Here is an 18,596-nt window from a genome sequence, read left to right as displayed (position 1 = left end):
ACATCGGGGTGAGCCGAATTTCAGCTAATCACAGTGCGGCATTTCATAAAATGCTATGCTCTCATTTGGTGGAAAGTTGTCTCACTCCGATCTGGCTTACCACTAAAATGATCTAAAGATCCAGCTCTGTTTGTTAGTCTGACCGTAGTCTTAAGATTATGGTAAAGTGTAATCTATAATACAAAGTAGCTTGATGCCTGTCCGTCTTTCTGTCTGTCCATCAGTCTGTCCGTCTGAAGCTTAAGATCAACTGCTGAACCAAATGGTTTCTACTCTTCATTGATTATACCTACTGGTCTTTTCATTTTTTTATATTTTGTTTTTGGTAAATTTTTATTTACTGCGAAAAACCTGGGTTTATTTTTTACGAATTTAGTTTTTTTGTGTATACGGTGAAAGTCTAGGTTTAATTTTGACACGGGCTCCCAGAGTAATTTTACAAAGAATATATTTTAGAATATTTCTCTATACACATGTAGCTTTTTGTTGCTAAAAGTTCTACTTACCAATGAGCATCCAGTCTAGAATTTACTTTTCGTTTAAATGTTTGTTTGTTCATCTATGAAAGTTAACTGAGAATTAATATTGTTACAAGATGATAGATGAACGGACGGACATAATTTAGTTTTACATAAGCCGTACATATTATAATCAAATAGAAATTACTAATAGAGTTTGAAGAAACTAGATTTTTTTTATTTATTTCAGTTCCAATAAAGAAACTTTATTAGGCTAATTAAAGAAAGCTTTTTTTATTGTATCTTACAGTAATCAGTTAGTTTCTTAAAAACTTAAGAAAGCATTAATCTAGTAGATTTGTTTTTGAGAAAGATTAATCGATATAGAAAAAGTAGATACACAAAAACAATTGAAATACACAAATAACTTTTATTTTAATTCTTTATTTTCCGAAAAGTTAAAGAAAACTAGAATGAAAAATATTCCTAAAAACAGCAAATCAGACATATGGACAAACGACAGAAACTATTAATTATCAAAGAACTTAGTCCATAAAAAACTAGAGGCAACGGGAGAAGCCAAAAGTTTAAATTTATAAAGAAATATGGATTAGTGTATAAAGCAAAAAAAATCGGTGTAATGACTAAGTACAAAGTTTTAAATGAATATAACAATTCTATTGTGCATTAATAAACATTTATTTATTTTTAACATCATTTAGATAGTGAAAGTCCATCATCTAACACTTTTAGTTTAATTTATAACAAGGATAAATATGTCCTATGGTAGCCTTAGGGATATATACAGGCATAGGACATTGAACAATAATGTATAACCCTTAGGATGATAAACAAAATCACTACTTACGTAGCTTAAAATCATTGGTTAAAAAGTTTGGACTCTAATAGTTTGGAGCCAATTAGACAAAATTCAATAAAAGTAACCAAAGAATAAGATAACGCAGCTAAAAACTGTAGGTACCAGCGTAATATACAGTCCAATATCCCTCTATCCCGCCTCGCTGTTGGTAGTCAAGTCAAGCAGCAAGCTAACATTGAAATACATTGAAAAACAAAAAACAGTAAACTCTGACACAGTATTTGTTAGGAAAGATTGTTTTATTTTCTGTAGTTAATTTTTATATTAGAGCAAAGCTTTTGGAATAAATAATGAACACTTAGAATGTGTGTGTGAGTGTCAAAATTCTATCATCATTTTGATAAACAGACAAGATAAGTCATATTGTGGCTACGCTTTGAAAAAAATTGCATGTTCAAAACTAACTTCATTTAAAGAAATTAATGTCTTTACTTTAAGGCTAATTTTAAGATATAGCGAAATAATTTAGCAATTCAAAGATGCATAATGAATCACGTCGATGGATTTTTTTTCACATTTGAAAAGAATTTTTTTTAATTATACTGGAAAGCTTTGCCAAACTTATTGTAATGGTCTAAAGTTATTGGATTTTAGAATCGACCTAAAGAAAGTGCCATCTCAAGTTAAGTTTGTTGGACTATTAGAGTACAACCCTAGAGATGGAAGGGGTAATTAACAAGGACCTTGTGCCGACTCTCAATTGGGTTTTTAAAATTCATCCGATAGTGCCAAGTAGCAGAAAAAATTGGCTAGCAGACGAAAAAGTCCTTGGAAAGGGGGGGGGGAGAGTTATCTGTATATATATCTATACTATAGATCTGTTGTAGGATCAATGCATACAATCCTTTGGAGTCATACAGACAAACCAACATTTAAAACATGTGGAGTAGCTACTCTACACTCAATGTATGTTGGTATGAACACTAGCAGATGCACTTGTAGATGCAGAATAAAACTACACAATTCTGCACTTAATTATCAAAAATAGTGACAATTCTTCGTAAAACTAAATGTTAGATTCATAATATTTTCCAAAATTGTATCATTACGATGTGCTTTAATGAAATAGGCTTATTCTTTTACCGCGAAGGGCTTTAATTAACTTGAAACTAAGCACTTTTGAAATTTTAATTATCTGTAAGTCATAATCAATGTATTTTTTTGTGAATATTTTTACATCTTATCAAATATTTAGAATGCAACTACTCTACAAAAAGTAAATTTACTATATAATTGTGTCATAAAAATTGGTTTATGGATGTTGTAATCCTTATTTAATGGCTTTATTTTACTATTTGTTTTTAAAAGCAAAGCTTTTCTATAATTAGGGTCGGTCAGTACGTCCTTCCGTCACAGATGGATAGCTTTTTTCGTTAATTTGGGCATGTTAGAATTGTCCTATCGATTTTAAACTTTGGTGATTCCTTTAGTATTTAGGTACGATTTAAAAAGCGTAGCAATTCTATAATCATTACAGGAATGTCCGTACGTCCATTTTAAACATGTTTTTTTAACAACAAATTTTTATGTGATCAAATCATCTGATTGATTCGATTTTTGGTATGTAGATTCCTGGGACAACAAAGTATAATTTTATAAGCGAAGCAACTCTATAATCAAGTCCTAAAAATGTAAGTATGTCCATAAACATTATCCTGTATCAAGCACTTTTTCAACAAATTTACTTACAATTTTGCTTCGATTCTTACACATTTATATTCTGATTATTCAGTTTTGACACTATACAAGTGTTAATGTCCGTTTGTCCTGCCGTTTCAGTGCTTCGCTTTTATGGATGTTGTCATCCTTTTTATTATATACAGCTCCCTGTCCGTCTTAATCATACCACACTTTACTTTGGACCATTTGTGGGGGGAAAAATATTCCAAGTTCAGGTCATTATGGACCTAGAAGGCAGGTGCTACTTTATTCGTCCCTACCCTGTTAAACTTTTTTTGCTAATATTATGTCGACGGCATCTCAAAGTTTTTTCTCTTTTGGGAGATTAATAACACCTTACCCCCCCCCCCCCTTCTTTGTACATCCTTATGTGCTTTTTTCAACCCTAAATATATTAAACAATCATCGATCAATGTCAAATATATTACTCAATCTACCAATTAATCTATCTGTTCAATTTATCCAGCAATCTTTTAATTGCTCATTTAATCAATCTTTTTCAATCTTTTAATCAGTCATTCATTCAATCAATCTTTTTCAATCTTTTAATCAGTCATTCATTTAATCATGCATTCAATCAATCATTTAATCAATCATTCAATCAATATCTTAATCAATCTATCCATCAATCAATCTAATATAACAATGAACATAATCAATCTATCTAATAAATCCACAAATCAATATAATCAATCAATCCATTCAATGTATCAAATAATCTAGCAATCAATCTTTCAATCAATTCACTCAATCTTTTGAGAATTCTATCAATTAATACACATTTCCATCAATCTATTAATCAATGTTTTACCAATCTATCTTTTGATTGTTTAATCATCCCACCAATAAATTTATTGATGAATCTATCAATTAACATATTTATTAATCTATTTATCAATCTATTTATCAATCTTTTCATCAATCTGTCTATCAAGCAAATTATCCAGCAATCTATTTAGCAGTGTATTAATTACAGATAGTTTTTTCAATCTCATTTTTTTTGTAGGTAAGATGGAGAGCTGTAACTTTATGACTTTTTAAGTTTAGTAATTATACGTCGACAAGAGTTGATTTTATTAGGATATCTGGTCTGTGTCGGTCGTGGTGTCCGGTCAAAGTCGGTTGGGTAGCAAAAAAATTAGAAAAAATTCTAAATAAATCTTAATTTCTACATTATGACTTTTGTGTATAAGGTAGAAACCTAAATTTTTTTTGGTGAATACTTAGATATCAATGACCTTCTGAGAAAAGTGGTGTTATGACCGTTTGACCGCTCCCTGACCGACTTTATGACCGATTTTTTTCCTGCTTTTACTACAGACATATATCATGAATATCGTGGCTTCTATTACAGCAAGAGACCTATAATTTTTTTTGGTAAAGCCTTGAGCAATAATAAACAGATAGAAATATTAATTTGCGCCGCCAACCGCCGTTTTACCGCCGTAACCGTCAAAAATGGCGGTTTCCGTTATTTGCCGTTTTTCGGCGATGATCAGAAAAAGTAATGTTTTTGTTATGAAAAATGAAAGTTCGTCCTAAAATTTGGTCATCTTAGCTGCAAAATTGGCTGCTCTACAGATGTTTTAAAATTTAGCGGCTGGCCGCTAAAAAGCGGCTAAGGAGCGGTCTGGCCGCTATGACTAGAAAAAGTAATTTTCTCTAAAAATACACATGGACCACCAGAAAAAAATTTTACGTCTTTATCTGTACCAGGAGCCGAGATAGAGGGGGGGATCTAAGAGCCCCCCCCCCCCCCCCCCCCGATCTATTAAGGTGGGAATTGGGGCCCGATCTGTAAGGGTTAAGTAATCTATTACGCAATCTATTCAGAAATATATCAATCAATTAACCTACCAATATATCAATCAATCAATCCAACGATGAATCATTAATCAACATATTGAACAATCTATTTATGTATTTAGAGCTGTATCAACAAGTATGGTAGCTGGAATGTGGTGGTTTTTCACTCTTATCGTGATTTCAACTTATACTGTCTATCAATCTATTAATCTATCTATCTATTAAGGGCTGTATCATCTCGTATGGTAGCTGGAATGTGGAGGTGTTTCACTCTAATTATGATATCATCATACACTATCTATCAATATAATAATCTATCTATCAATCTATCTATTAAGAGCTGTATCAACTCGTATGGTAGCTGGAATGTGGTGGTTTTAAAAAAATCTAATTATGATTTCATCATACAATATAAATCTAACTATCTATTTATGTATTCAGGGCTGTATCAACTCGGATGGTAGCTGGAATGTGGTGGTTTTTCACTCTCATTATGATTTCATCCTACACTGCTAATTTGGCCGCTTTTCTTACAGGTAATAATTTTTGTTTGCATAAAATAATTTTCCAACATTTAAAATGTTTCCTTTTTGAACTTGAAAATTTTTTCTTTTTTTTGTATGAAATCGATTAATATTTAATGTATTTACTCTATTGACAAATAGAACAAATATGAACATCCAAATTCTTATTTATGAAGCTGAGAAATATGTAATATACAAAACCAAGTATTAAAATCCTAATAGAAACATTTGTAGAACTTTAGACAAAATCTTCAAGCTAAGGAACTCTATAACAACGCTTCCTCCCCCCACAAAAAAATAGATGATGATGGGTCATTAAAGCAAAAGTAATTATATAGCTTAGGCAAGGACGGTTAAGTTGGATAGGGTGTAGCAATACATAGATAAGCCACGCAGGTTTAGAGTCCCCTCTCGCCGGGGTTAGGTACAAAGAAAACGTGATTACATCAATCAAATGAAAATCGTTTATCTTTGTAATCAAGGTATATTTTGTCATAACGCGGGGGTGTAGAAAGAATTCCATGTTCATAAATGCCCATCCCCCCATTTTTTTTCGCGAGAGAGGAAGGTGGTTAAATGGTCCAAGTCATGCTTTAAAGGAAAGTACCCCTAAATCCGTCCATTTCTACATATTTCATACATTTAATGGGGTAGAACGTTTTCTTTTAATTTTCTCAACATTCCAAATATTTAGCTTTTTATTCAGGGAGTGAGGGATAATTCAATTGCAAGATAAGTTCATCTACACCACATATTCTTAGTCTACATAATATTATGTAAAGTCTCTTTTTCTGTAACTTTTCGTCTCGGTAACTGCAGGACCGTTCTGGGAATGAATATATTATTACTTGGATCTTATACATCAATTTACATTTTCTACAGTAAGACCCACGAAAAAGTATCTTTTAGGGTTTACAGCCCTTATTTCTCAATGTATCATAAAAAATAGCATAAATCCTATTCTCTGTACATTTCCACACAAGCATACATAAAAATTTTAATTTTACCTCTATTAACACCGGAGATTTTTAGAGCTAAAGTTTTGAAAAGGTGTCTGAGAAAAAGGTGAACTCTGTAGTGGGCTAAAAAAACGAGCTATCCCATTCTCTTTCCTTTCGCTGTATAAACGGCCAGACCATTAAATGCGGAGGGAAATTGCAACCTAAATTGACCACAATTTTTCTCCTTTTTTATCATCCACGTATATTCTACATCCATTGTTCATAGGGGCAATGTTGAGTTAATTATTTTCCATTGATCTTACCTTTTTCCCTGTTTTACTACAGACAGTATTTTTAATATAAATATTTTCTATAGATGTCTTATGTCAGTAGGTCTGTAAAACAGATCTATAGTATAGATGTATATACAGAAAACTACCTCCCTTCCTTTTTCAAAAACCTGTTTCGTCTGCTTCTAAATTATTTTCTGCTACTTTGCTGTGTTAATATAAGCAACACCATTGGTTGATTTTCTATAATTGTCTTTTGTTAGTAGGTCTGTAGAACAGATCTATAGTATAGATGTATATACAGACAACTACCTCCCCTCCTTTTTCAAAGACCTGTTTCGTCTGTTTCTAAATTATTTTCTGCTGCTTTGCTGTGTTAATATAGGCAACACCATTGGTTGATTTTCATTGACCCAATAGAAAGTTTGCACAAGACGATTGCGATGGGAAGATACAGTTATTTAACCCTTTCTCCCTCTGGTGTTTAACTCTAATGTCTGTAATAAGATAATTCGTAAGTAGCGCAGCTAATCTTTACCTAAGATATTCTGTCATAATCTATGACAAGAAATTTGTAAGGATTATGTCCACTTTATGGCATCAAATACAGCTCTTTCTTTCCCACTTCTCCTCTTATCTCCCTCATTATTGGTTGAACAATTATATAAATGTTAGTAACTTAGTATGAAGTCCTATATATTACATTTATTTGAACAGTTTATATACCAATGATGCATTGAAAGACATATGTTATTAAAATTTTTTTTTACAGTAAATTTGTCCTATTGATTGCGTTGCTACTTTTGGATAATAAATTTCGGATCATATGAAGGAAATGAAGTCATTCCTTAAAAGGACAGAAATTTCATTCCAAAAAGGACAGAAATCATCTTCCTTTTTCTCAGATAAGTGAAATATGGACAAAAATCACTCTCCTTTTTCTCACATATCTGAAAAAGAGAATAAAAATCACCTCCCTAAATCTCACTTAATCTTCCTAATCCTAAGAAAATTAACCTAGTTCCTCCAAATTCTACCTTTTCATAACAATGTCTACCTTTTCCTTACACATTCTCACTTATTCTCAGATAACCTACCTTATTCTAAGAAATTCTTCCTAAATCTAAGAAAATCTACCTGACTCCCCCAAATTCTTCCTTAGTCCCCCAAATTCTTCCTTATTCTAGGAAATTCTACCTTATTCTAAGAAATTCTTCCTTATTCTAAGAAAATCTACCTTATTCCCCCAAATTCTTCCTTATTTTCTGGAAATTCTACGTTATTCTAAGAAATTCTTCCTTATTCTAAGAAAATCTTCCTAATTCTCCCAAATTCTTCTTTTTTCTAAGAAAATCTACCTTATTCTAAGAAATTCTTCCTTATTCTAAGAAAATCTACCTTATTCTAACAAATTCTTCCTTATTCTAAGAAAATCTACCTTATTGTAACAAATTCTTCCTTATTCTAAGAAATTCTTCCTTATTCTAAGAAAATCTTCCTAATTCTCCCAAATTCTTCCTTTTTCTAAGAAAATTTACCTTATTCTAACAAATTCTTCCTTATTCTAAGAAAATCTACCTTATTCTAACAAATTCTTCCTTATTCTAAGAAAATCTACCTTATTCTAAGAAATTCTTCCTTATTCTAAGAAATTCTACCTTATTCTAAGAAAATCTTCCTTATTCTAATAAATTCTTCCTTATTCTAACAAATTCTTCCTTATTCTAAGAAAATCTACCTTATTCTAAGAAATTCTTCCTTATTCTAAGAAATTCTACCTTATTCTAAGAAAATCTACCTTATTCTAAGAAATTCTTCCTTGTTCTAAGAAAATCTACCTTATTCTAAGAAATTCTTCCTTATTCTAAGAAAATCTATATTATTCCCCCAAATTCTACCTTATTCAAAGAAAATCTACCTTATTCTACGAAACTCTTCCTTGTTCTAAGAAAAACTACCTTATACTAAGAAATTCTTCCTTATTCTAAGAAAATCTACCTTATTCTAAGAAATTCTTCCTTATTCTAAGAAAATCTACCTAATTTTCCCAAATTCTTCCTTATTCTTAGAAAATCTACCTTATTCTAACAAATTCTTCTTATTCTAAGAAAATCTTCCTTATTTTAACAAATTCTTCCTTATTCTAAGAAAATCTACCTTATTGTAACAAATTCTTCCTTATTCTAAGAAATTCTACCTTATTCTAAGAAATTCTTCCTTATTCTAAGAAAATCTACCTTATTGTAACAAATTCTTCCTTATTCTAAGAAATTCTGCTTTATTCTAAGAAATTCTTGCAAAACATAGCAAATTCTTGCAATATATAGGGGTCCAAAACTCAAAAATGAATTTTCAGCACAATCCGACAACCCGTTCTTGAGATACAGTGACCTGGTGTCCTTGGTACCGATGGTAAGATTTGGGAAATGGTTCGAATCCTTAATAAATTTGGCAGTAAAGGCCAAAAATATTTTGGCACTTAGTCAATATTTTGAAGAAAAAATACCCAGGTGGACAAATAATTTTGATCAAAAATTGAAAAGTGTCAAAATATTTTTGGACTTTGACCAAATTTACTAAGGATTCGAACCATTTCCCAAATCTTACCGTCGGTACCAAGGACACCAGGTCACCATATCTTGAGAGCGGGTGGTCGGATCGCGCTGAAAATTTGTTTTTGAGTTTGGGACTCCTATATATTGCAAGAATTTGCTATGTTTTGCAAGAATTTGGGAGAAATAGTTAGATTTTCTTATAATAAGGTAGATTTTCTTAGAATAAGGAAGAATTTCTTTGAATAAGGTAGATTTTCTTAGAATAAGGTAGAATTTCTTAGAATAAGGAAGAGTTTCTTAGAATAAGGCAGATTTTCTTAGAATAAGGAAGAATTTGTTAGAAAAAGGAAGAATTTCTTAGAATAAGGAAGAATTTGGGGGAATAAGGCAGATTTTCTTAGAATAAGGAAGGATTTGGGAGAATAAGGTAGATTTTCTAAAATAAGGTAGAATTTCTTAGAATAAGGTAGATTTTCTTAGAATAAGGAAGAATTTCTTAGAATAAGGTAGATTTTCTTAGAATAAGGAAGAATTTGGGAGAATTAGGTAGATTTTCTTAGAACAAGGAAGAATTTCTCAGAATAAGGTAGATTTTCTTAGAACAAGTAAGATTTTCTTAGAATAAGGTAGAATTTGGGGGAATAAGAAAGAATTAGAGAGAATAAGGTAGAATTTCTTAGAATAAGGTAGATTTTCTTAGAACAAGGAAGAATTTCTTAGAATAAGGTAGATTTTCTTAGGATAAGGAAGAATTTCTTAGAATAAGGTAGATTTTTTTAGAATGAGGTAGAATTTCTTAGAATAAGGTAGATTTTCTTAGAATAAGGAAGAATTTCTTAGAATAAGGTAGATTTTCTTAGAACAAGTAAGAATTTCTTAGAATAAGGTAGAATTTGGGGGAATAAGGAATAATTAGGGAGAATAAGGTTGATTTTCTTAGAATAAGGAAGAATTTCTTAGAATAAGGTAGATTTTCTTAGAACAAGGAAGAATTTCTTAGAATAAGGAAGAATTTGGGAGAATAAGGTAGATTTTCTTAGAATAAGGAAGAATTTCTTAGAATAAGGTAAATTTTCTTAGAATAAGGTAGAATTTCTTATAACAAGGAAGAATTTGAGGGAATAAGGTAGATTTTCTTGAAATAAGGAAGAATTTGGTGAAATGAGGTAGATTAATTAAACATGGTTGTAATAGTGAGGAAAAGGAAGAATTTCTAAGAACTAGGAAGAATTTGTAAGATGGTGGACAGAGGTCACCTTCCTTTAGTGATAATTTGTAAGATAGTGGACAGAAATAACCTTCCTTACTGAGAATTTGTAAGAAAAAGGAAAGGAAATAGCCTTCCTATATCCAAGGAAGGGGATTTCTGTCCTTTTTAGGAATGACTTCAATTCCTTCATATGATCCTAAATTTCTAGTTGCAATAATATTTCTTAGCGATGCTATTTCATAATTAACTGTGTCTGTCTGTTCTCTCACGCTATTTCACAAGATCGCTATCTCCGTCCCTTTCTCTCTCTCTGTATGTCTGTCTGTATGTCTGTCTGTTTGTCTGTATGCCTGTCTGTTTGTCTGTCTGTCTGTCTGTCTCTGTCTGTCTGTCTGTCTCTGTCTGTCTGTCTGTCTGTATGTCTGTCTGTTTGTCTGTCTGTCTGTCTGCCTCTGTGTGTCTCTGTCTCTGTCTGTGTGTCTCTGTCTGTCTCTGTCTGTCTCTGTCTGCCTCTGTCTGTCTCTGTCTGTCTCTATCTGTCTCTGTCTGTCTCTGTCTGTCTATGTCTGTCTATGTCTGTCTATGTCTGTCTATGTCTGTCTCTGTCTGTCTCTGCCTGTCTCTGTCTGTCTCTGTCTGTCTCTGTCTGTCTGTCTGTCTCTCTCTCTTTGTCTCTCTCTCTTTGTCTCTCTCTCTATCTATCTATCTCTCTTCCTCTCTTTATCTCTCTCTCTTCTTCTTCTCTTTTTCTCTTAATATATCTCCCTCTCTCTCTCTCTCTCTTTCTGTATCTGTCTGTCTCTGTATCTCTCTCACTCTTTCTGTCTCTCTGTCTCACTCTTACTGTCTCATTGTCTCTCTCTCTGTCTGTCTCTCTCTGTCTCTCTCTCTGTCTCTCTCTCTGTCTCTCTGTCTCTCTCTCTCTGTCTCTGTTTCTCTCTCTCTCTCTTTAATTGGTTTTATAAATTGTTTCTTTCTTTACATGTCCCTGGCCTGACCAATATAAAAATTATAGAGTTGTAAAATGGTTAAATAAATATGTCTGTGCCAGCCGATAAAAATAAAACATGGAAATAACTGTCCAAAAGTGGCACAGCAAAACATACATATATGTACGTGTATAGTAGCTGGTTGCCATCTTTCAAATAGGTAATGCAAGTGTTAACTCTTTTATTGCTCGACCTTTGTGTTGCGCCTATGTTTGTGCTAATTAAACGTCTTTAGCTTGATGGGGTATAATGACCTTTGTAAACTTTAGAGCAATTCGTACCAAAAGCTTTTAAATATTTTTGTTTAGCAGTCCAAAAATTTTACGTTGTGACGGACGTACTGACATACCCTTGGTAATGAGTAGCTGCGCAACTGAAAATAAGTTTATGTCAATAAATGGAGAAATAAAAAAAGCTTTTCCTGTTAAAAATAAATATTTTACTTCATACTATTCTACATATAGGGTTGGTCAGTCCTTCTATAAAGGATAGCTTTTACCGTAAATTAAGGCATGTTAGAATTGTCCTATCCATTTCAAACCGTACATGATAATTCCTTTAGAGTAAAGGTACAATTTCGAAATATTAACACCCTACAATCATTACAAGAAAGTCAGTATATCCATTTTAAACTGGACGATTTTTTTGTTTTTAAAAGCAAAGCTTTGCTTTATTTTGGGTTATATCTTTCTTTTTTGGGTCTATTGGTAAGTGGAAAGAGACTATTTTGTCATCTGTTTGGCAGCTAGCTTCATTTAAAGTTATATTGTCGAAAATGCATATTTCTGATTACAAACTCCACAAGAAAATGAAAAAAAATCTGTGAAGGGTAGGTTGGTTAAATTAAGCAATACTTTTGTACCATTAAAAAACACCCTGTATTAAGAATTCTTGTTTGTTTCAGTTGAACGTATGGAATCGCCAATAGAATCGGCAGAAGATCTGGCCAAACAGACCAAAATCAAGTATGGATGTCTTGAATCTGGTTCCACTAGAGCCTTTTTCAGGGTAAGTGTATTTATCCCGATTAGTATCTGGTGGATTAGAACCGGCGCGGTTCTCAGCCATACTTTAAAATATCGAATTACAGACAATTTTCCACTAATATTAAAATTGAAATCAATATCAGTCTTGTTAGCTAGCCAATACCTTCGTCCCCTGTAGCTAACAATCTTATAATCTTTAATTTTAATATCATCGGAAAGCTGTCTATGATACGATGAGATAAATGATTATTACAAACTTTGTACATATTCACACATTTATTCTCTATTAATTAATCGCACTAATAATTAAGCAAGTACGATTGTTTTAAGTTGATTCTACTAAACTTCCACACTAATATCTACAAATTAATTAGCTGTATAAAATGTACCAATAAATTTTATGAAATATAGATGAAAATCAAATAGAGCTTTCATTTTCCTAGGTCATACAATTTGAAAAAATGAGTTCTTTTTTGTATATTGCATTGTCACATATTTGAAAATTAAATCCAAAGTTCTTCCCTGTTACTTAACCTTGTATTTTAATTTAGGACTCAAAAATTCCCACCTATGCTCGGATGACTGCGTTTATGGAATCACAAAATCCTACAGGTTTATCATACAGAAAAAGATACCATAATCACTTAGTCTCCCAAAACAGACAATTACGGCATTAAAAAAAGATTATTTATTTTTACCTCCTTAGCTTTAATCTTATTTAAATTTTACCTTTTCATTCTGTATGACAAAAAATGTTTAATTCAAGTGTTCTGTAAATCTAACAAGGAGGGTGTGAATAGAGTTCTAGAATCTGATGGAAATTATGCTTTTCTCATGGAGTCTAATTCTATACACTATCAGGTTAGTTGAAGTCCTAACTGCTCCTTCTCGTAAGATATTTGCCAAAAAATACAATATGTTTTATTGTTTGTTTCTTAGCAAATTTTCTTTTCTTCTATTTTCTATTTATTAGAGTAGTAAGGTTTTTGTTTGTTTGTCCGCTCTAACCACTGAACCGATTTTATCTAAGCTTGGGAAGCTTATAACGGGTGCCAGGATAATTTTATGCTTTTTTTTCTGCCAACTCCCCCATGATTCAAATAAGAGCCATTATTAGTACAGACATAGTAGTATATACATATTTTTGTTGAAATAAATTGACTTTTTATTGTTGTGTTGATTTCCTAAAAAAACTTCTCATTTTAGATTGAGAGAAATTGTCAGTTAATCCAAATAGGAGGATTATTGGATTCTAAAGGCTATGGCATTGCGTTCACACCAGGTAATATAATTTTCCTTTTTTTAGACCAATCCTTTCTTGCACAACACTTTAAAAAACATATCCCTTCAAATACTTCGTTTTTTTATAAATATAAAAAGGGTAGTTGCACGAAGTGCATTTAAACTTGAAATTAGCGAACTGCATATTTTTTTCTGTTCAAGAGTTAAAACTGTAACTATAGACCATATATTTGAAAGAAATTCAATTTTCTACCAGGTAGTTTTAAAAATATCAAGACATGAAAATTATATTTTTTGGATATATGCAACATAAATGGCTGTACTGAGCTGGATCTTTAAATCGTTTATAGGTGATTTAAACCGGGGCGATTCATTCGGCGCGCCATCAAATTATTAAATACCAATCTTTAAATCGAATTTGCATGGGCGATTTGGCGCACCCAGTGGCGCAGTACTGGCGCGGCAATGCCACTCACCAAGTGTCATTGCCGGTTCAAATCGGCATTATTTATTTAATAAATAAATATTTATATTTAATTACTTTAATATTTTATTGCAAAACTATCGTGAAAACATTTTTATAGTTATCTTTAAAGTAAATTATACAGTATGACCCTCGAAAAAGTATTTTTAAGCATCTGCAGCCCTTATTTCTCAATGCATTATTAAAAAATGCATATGTCCTTGTTCTCCATAGTATTCCCCGTAAGTAGATATAAAAATATTTTTTTTACCTCCATTAACACCGGAGATTTTTAGAGCTAAAGTTTTTAAAAAGTGACTGAGAAAAGATTTTTTTTTTGTTTCTCTTATTTTTTGGATAGTTATATTATGTTTTTCTGGCAACTGAATAATGAGACACAAAGAAAAACAAGTTAACTAAATATTTCTTTTTTATTCCACCAAAAAATATAAATTTTTAATGGCAAAAAATACTACTGAATGAATTGATTATTTGCAAATTTTAGGTTATTTATTAACCCTTATTTATAGAAAAGGATTAATTATGACAGTTGCTCCGCCTACTTTTCTGACATCTCAATTATTTAATAGGGGGTAAATTAAGCTTTTTAGACTAAAAAATCATTATGTTTTATTTTTATTTTCTTTATAACTTTTTTGTTATTAAAGTTAGGATTGTGAAACAAAAACAATTTTCCTGCTATATTCATAGAGATTTATTTGGTTTTTTAATCTTAAACAATTTTGCCTAATAAGTAAGTTTTTCAAAATATCATTAAACTAAAAAGACTCAAAAAATATGTGTAAAAAAATGCTTTTTACTCAAAAACTAAATTTTTTATTTCATTTTTGTATAAAGTTTCTGCTAGTAACAAAAATAAAAGGATTTCTAGCTTAATTTTGCTTAAAAAGTCGTTTCATGTTAAAAGTTACTTTTTCCTCAGTCACTTTTTCAAAACTTTAGCACTAAAAATCTCCGGTGTTAATGGAGGTAAAAATTTTTTTTTTATATCTACTTACGTGGAAAACTATGGAGAACAAGGACATATGCATTTTTTAATAATTCATTGAGAAATAAGGGCTGCAGATGCCTAAAAATACTTTTTCGAGGGTCATACTGTATATTAATGTTTTATATAAAATACCATGCTGACATGGAATTTTACATAAAATGCCTTACTGACATGGCTTATGTAATAAAGTTGTACTGGCGCGGATCGATATTTTATTGAGTGTCGCAAGTGATTTAACAACACCGCACTGAAAATCTTTTAAATATCAATGTTTTATAGGCGCGCTGTGGCTAACCACCAGCGCGCCTACGGTTCACCTCTGAATCGCCCCGATTCAGCGCACTATAAAAACGATTTAAAGATCCAGCTCTGTTTTCACAAAAACAGCGTGATAACTATTTTATTGGTGCCTAATAGATTGCTATTTATAGCAATACAAAATTATTTATGTTGGATGGTATTCTTGTAACTTAAGATTGCAATCAAACTTGTGAAATGCACTTAATGCAACTATCCCTTTTATAATGAAGAGTAAAAGATACAATTCGTCTCAATAGGGATCATTTTAACTAATCAAAATGTTTTAGGGTCACCATACCGAGTTCCCTTCTCAAGCGCCATCTTGCAACTCCAGGAGGCGGGAAAATTACATCAGCTGAAAACAAAATGGTGGAAAGAAAAAAATGGCGGCGGTAAATGTAAGGTAAGAAACCTTTTCATACATTTTTATAATATCCCAGTTGACCAGCAGGTTTGTATTATATAAAGCTAATTTTTTGGTCAATGAGAGATCAATTTAAGAGAAGCTTCATATTGGCCAACAAAAAATAATGTTACTGAAATAAAATCGCAGAAAATTAAATAGTTGCTACGCATATAAGACTATTGCAGTGTATATAAATAATAAACAAAGCAATGAATAATAAAATATGTTAAAGCAATTATCCTTGGTTTGTCAGCCGCAGTCGAAGCTAAACTTAGCTATAGATGTAAGTAAGTAAGCTTGGCACAGTTGCACGGATGATGATTGTAAGAGGTTGAGGACAGCGGAAAGTTTCATGTGTGATGTCATAAAAATAGTCTAAAAAGGAAGGATGATAGGAAAAGTGGGAAAGGAAACCCCTAAAAAAGAGAAGAATGATAGACATGTTTTATGACGTCACACATGACACTGTCTACTGTCCCAGAATATTCAGCTGGGGCTGGCTTCAGTCGCAAGCTATTGCAAAGTATAAAAATAGTGGCTTAATTTTGCAAGAAGTATAATAACGCGGCTGCGGATTTGTATGCGGCAGTCAAACCCTTCATTTATCAATAAACAAATTACTCAAATATATCTGCAATGGACGTATTTGTATTGTTAACATTCTAATTAAAGTGTTTGTGTAAAACTTAAGATCTCTTAAACGGTTAGAATATTAACTTTCAATTTCCAATAAAGCTGTTTAAGGTTATTGGATTTATTTAAATCCTCCTCCTCCCACCAAAATAAAAATGCATTCCGAAGACTTTAAAAATGTTGTGAAACTGCATAATAAAAATTAGATTTTTAAACGATTTGTTTGAAGGTAAAGATTAGCTCTAATAGAAAAGCATCCATTTTTACACTTATAAGTTGACTTAAATGCAAAAGTTGTTAGGGATAGTAAAGTATTGAAACAATCTCACAAAAAACAACAACAAAAATATTTACAAACCTTTCATATGACTTTTGATATAAACCAAAAATATCTGCAACCTCTGAACGGAATGGGTTCTGTTCTTTAAGGAACTGCCTCCTTCAGCTCTCTTGGCTATTTTTCTCAGGATTGAACATTCACTCTAAAAATCCCTCTTGAAGTCGGTAGTATTTGATAGGTAAAAAGTTGCAAGAATAGTTATTTCTCGCATCGTATTATAAACGGCTTTCCGCGGATATAGAATGTACAATTATAAGATTAAAACCAGTTTTTTAGCCCCTAGGTGCCGTAGGCACGGGCTAAAAAAAGCTGGTTTTAATCTTATGATTGTACATTTTTATATTCGTAGAAAGCTGGATATAATACGATGCTAGACATAGTTTTTTCGTATGGATGAGAACCGGTTCCTATCCACCGGATTCGAATGAATACGAGAAAATATATATCATATCAATAACTATAACTTTGCATATGTTGTAATCTTTTATCTTCAAACAAAAACAAGTATATTTATAATCAGCGCAACAAGAATCATCTTAAAAATACGAAAACATGTTGATTTTATTGTCTAGAAGAAAACTTCTATGATATTTATAATAATCTTTTGGTTTTAGGCTATCAAAAAGGAGTCAATATATTTCTAAAATGAGTATACAGCTATATAATATTCTAAAGTCTTTAAAATAAAAAAGTAAATCATGTGAAGGGGCATTTTTTAGACTTTTGGTAGCAGCCAGGTTCCAATTTGAGCGCATTGGTAAAAATTTTACTGTCTTTTTAGAACGGGGAGAAAGTCGCTCAAAAAATCAGTATGTGGCGTAAAAAAAATGAGGGATAATCCATCTCTTTTTTAGTGGTTTTCTTTCCCGCTTCTCCTCTCATCTCCCTCATTTTTATGACGTCACATGCTGATTTTTGAGCAACTTTATCCCAGTACGTCTTTTTAGATAAAGTGTATTACTGTAATCAATAATTTTGATAAAAGGGTAAGTTTGTTAATAAACCTCACCCTTAATATCTTTATTTTAAGTATATTAACATCTGAGCCCCTAGCAACTAAGTATTTGTAGATGGATATAGGGGCAGTGATACAGCCATACCATGACCTATATGAAGCTTTCTTAATATGGAGAACTCAATGGTTTCAGTGATTAGCAAGATCTTAAATTAGAGTAGCTACGCATTCTGACCATGAATAATGAAATAAGATAATCAATATCAATAAAATTAATTATTTATAGATAGAACATCTTTTATTATTGTATGATATACATACAATAATATATAGACACACCCCTCCTTAACCGGACTTTATATTAACAAAACATTCGGACAATTGGGCATTCAAATAGGACCTATTGGTAGTTAGAATCAGTTGAGAACAAAATCCTAGCCGTTCCTTCTTGCCTGAAATGGCCATTTCAAGATTTCTAGTCAAATTACACTAAATAACCTGATACAAACTTCACTATTCTTTGAATATTTTAGTGTAATTGTAGTGTGACAGCCCTAAAACATAGTAGCTTTGCTCCTCTGACCAAACTGACTGTTTGGAGTTCCTAACAGGAAGTGCCTTATTGTGTTAACACAAGTTGGGATTCGAACCCATTCCCAAAACTATCCAACATGTAATAGCTGTATATTACAGCATGACGACAGTAATTTGTATGCATGCCCCTCTGGATACCCTCTGCTGATCCTGGCTGTTGTTAGTAGCAGGGTCAGCTCCTTGTTAGACTTGTACCTAGGGTTCACCAAAGTCAGGCCCCGTGAGCTGGAAGTTTGTCCAGGTTTTGACCACCATCTCTGTCCTGGGGGACAGTTTGATGTATAACACTAGCCCTATCCAGTTCATGCCTCCTCATGCTGATCATGACTACT

The 18,596-nt window shown here is 31.9% G+C and overlaps 1 protein-coding gene across 1 annotated transcript in view; it reads left to right on the top strand.

The window, feature by feature from the left end:
- Positions 1-18,596, top strand: part of LOC145303719 (glutamate receptor ionotropic, kainate 2-like) — a 161,710-nt gene that overhangs the window by 119,000 nt on the left and 24,114 nt on the right. Inside the window, exons 26-31 of the mRNA XM_080145324.1 lie at positions 5,266-5,360; positions 12,238-12,341; positions 12,871-12,931; positions 13,086-13,180; positions 13,526-13,601; positions 15,624-15,739. Of these exons, the coding sequence (XP_080001450.1) occupies positions 5,266-5,360; positions 12,238-12,341; positions 12,871-12,931; positions 13,086-13,180; positions 13,526-13,601; positions 15,624-15,739 (547 nt within the window). The remainder of the gene's footprint in view (positions 1-5,265; positions 5,361-12,237; positions 12,342-12,870; positions 12,932-13,085; positions 13,181-13,525; positions 13,602-15,623; positions 15,740-18,596) is intronic.

Source organism: Acartia tonsa, chromosome 13 (genome assembly GCF_053477335.1).
Source record: "Acartia tonsa isolate MP-2025a chromosome 13, ASM5347733v1, whole genome shotgun sequence".
Lineage (NCBI taxonomy): Eukaryota > Metazoa > Arthropoda > Copepoda > Calanoida > Acartiidae > Acartia > Acartia tonsa.
The sequence above is the reverse complement of the archived record's forward strand: the minus strand, read 5'-3'. Positions and strand labels throughout refer to the sequence as shown.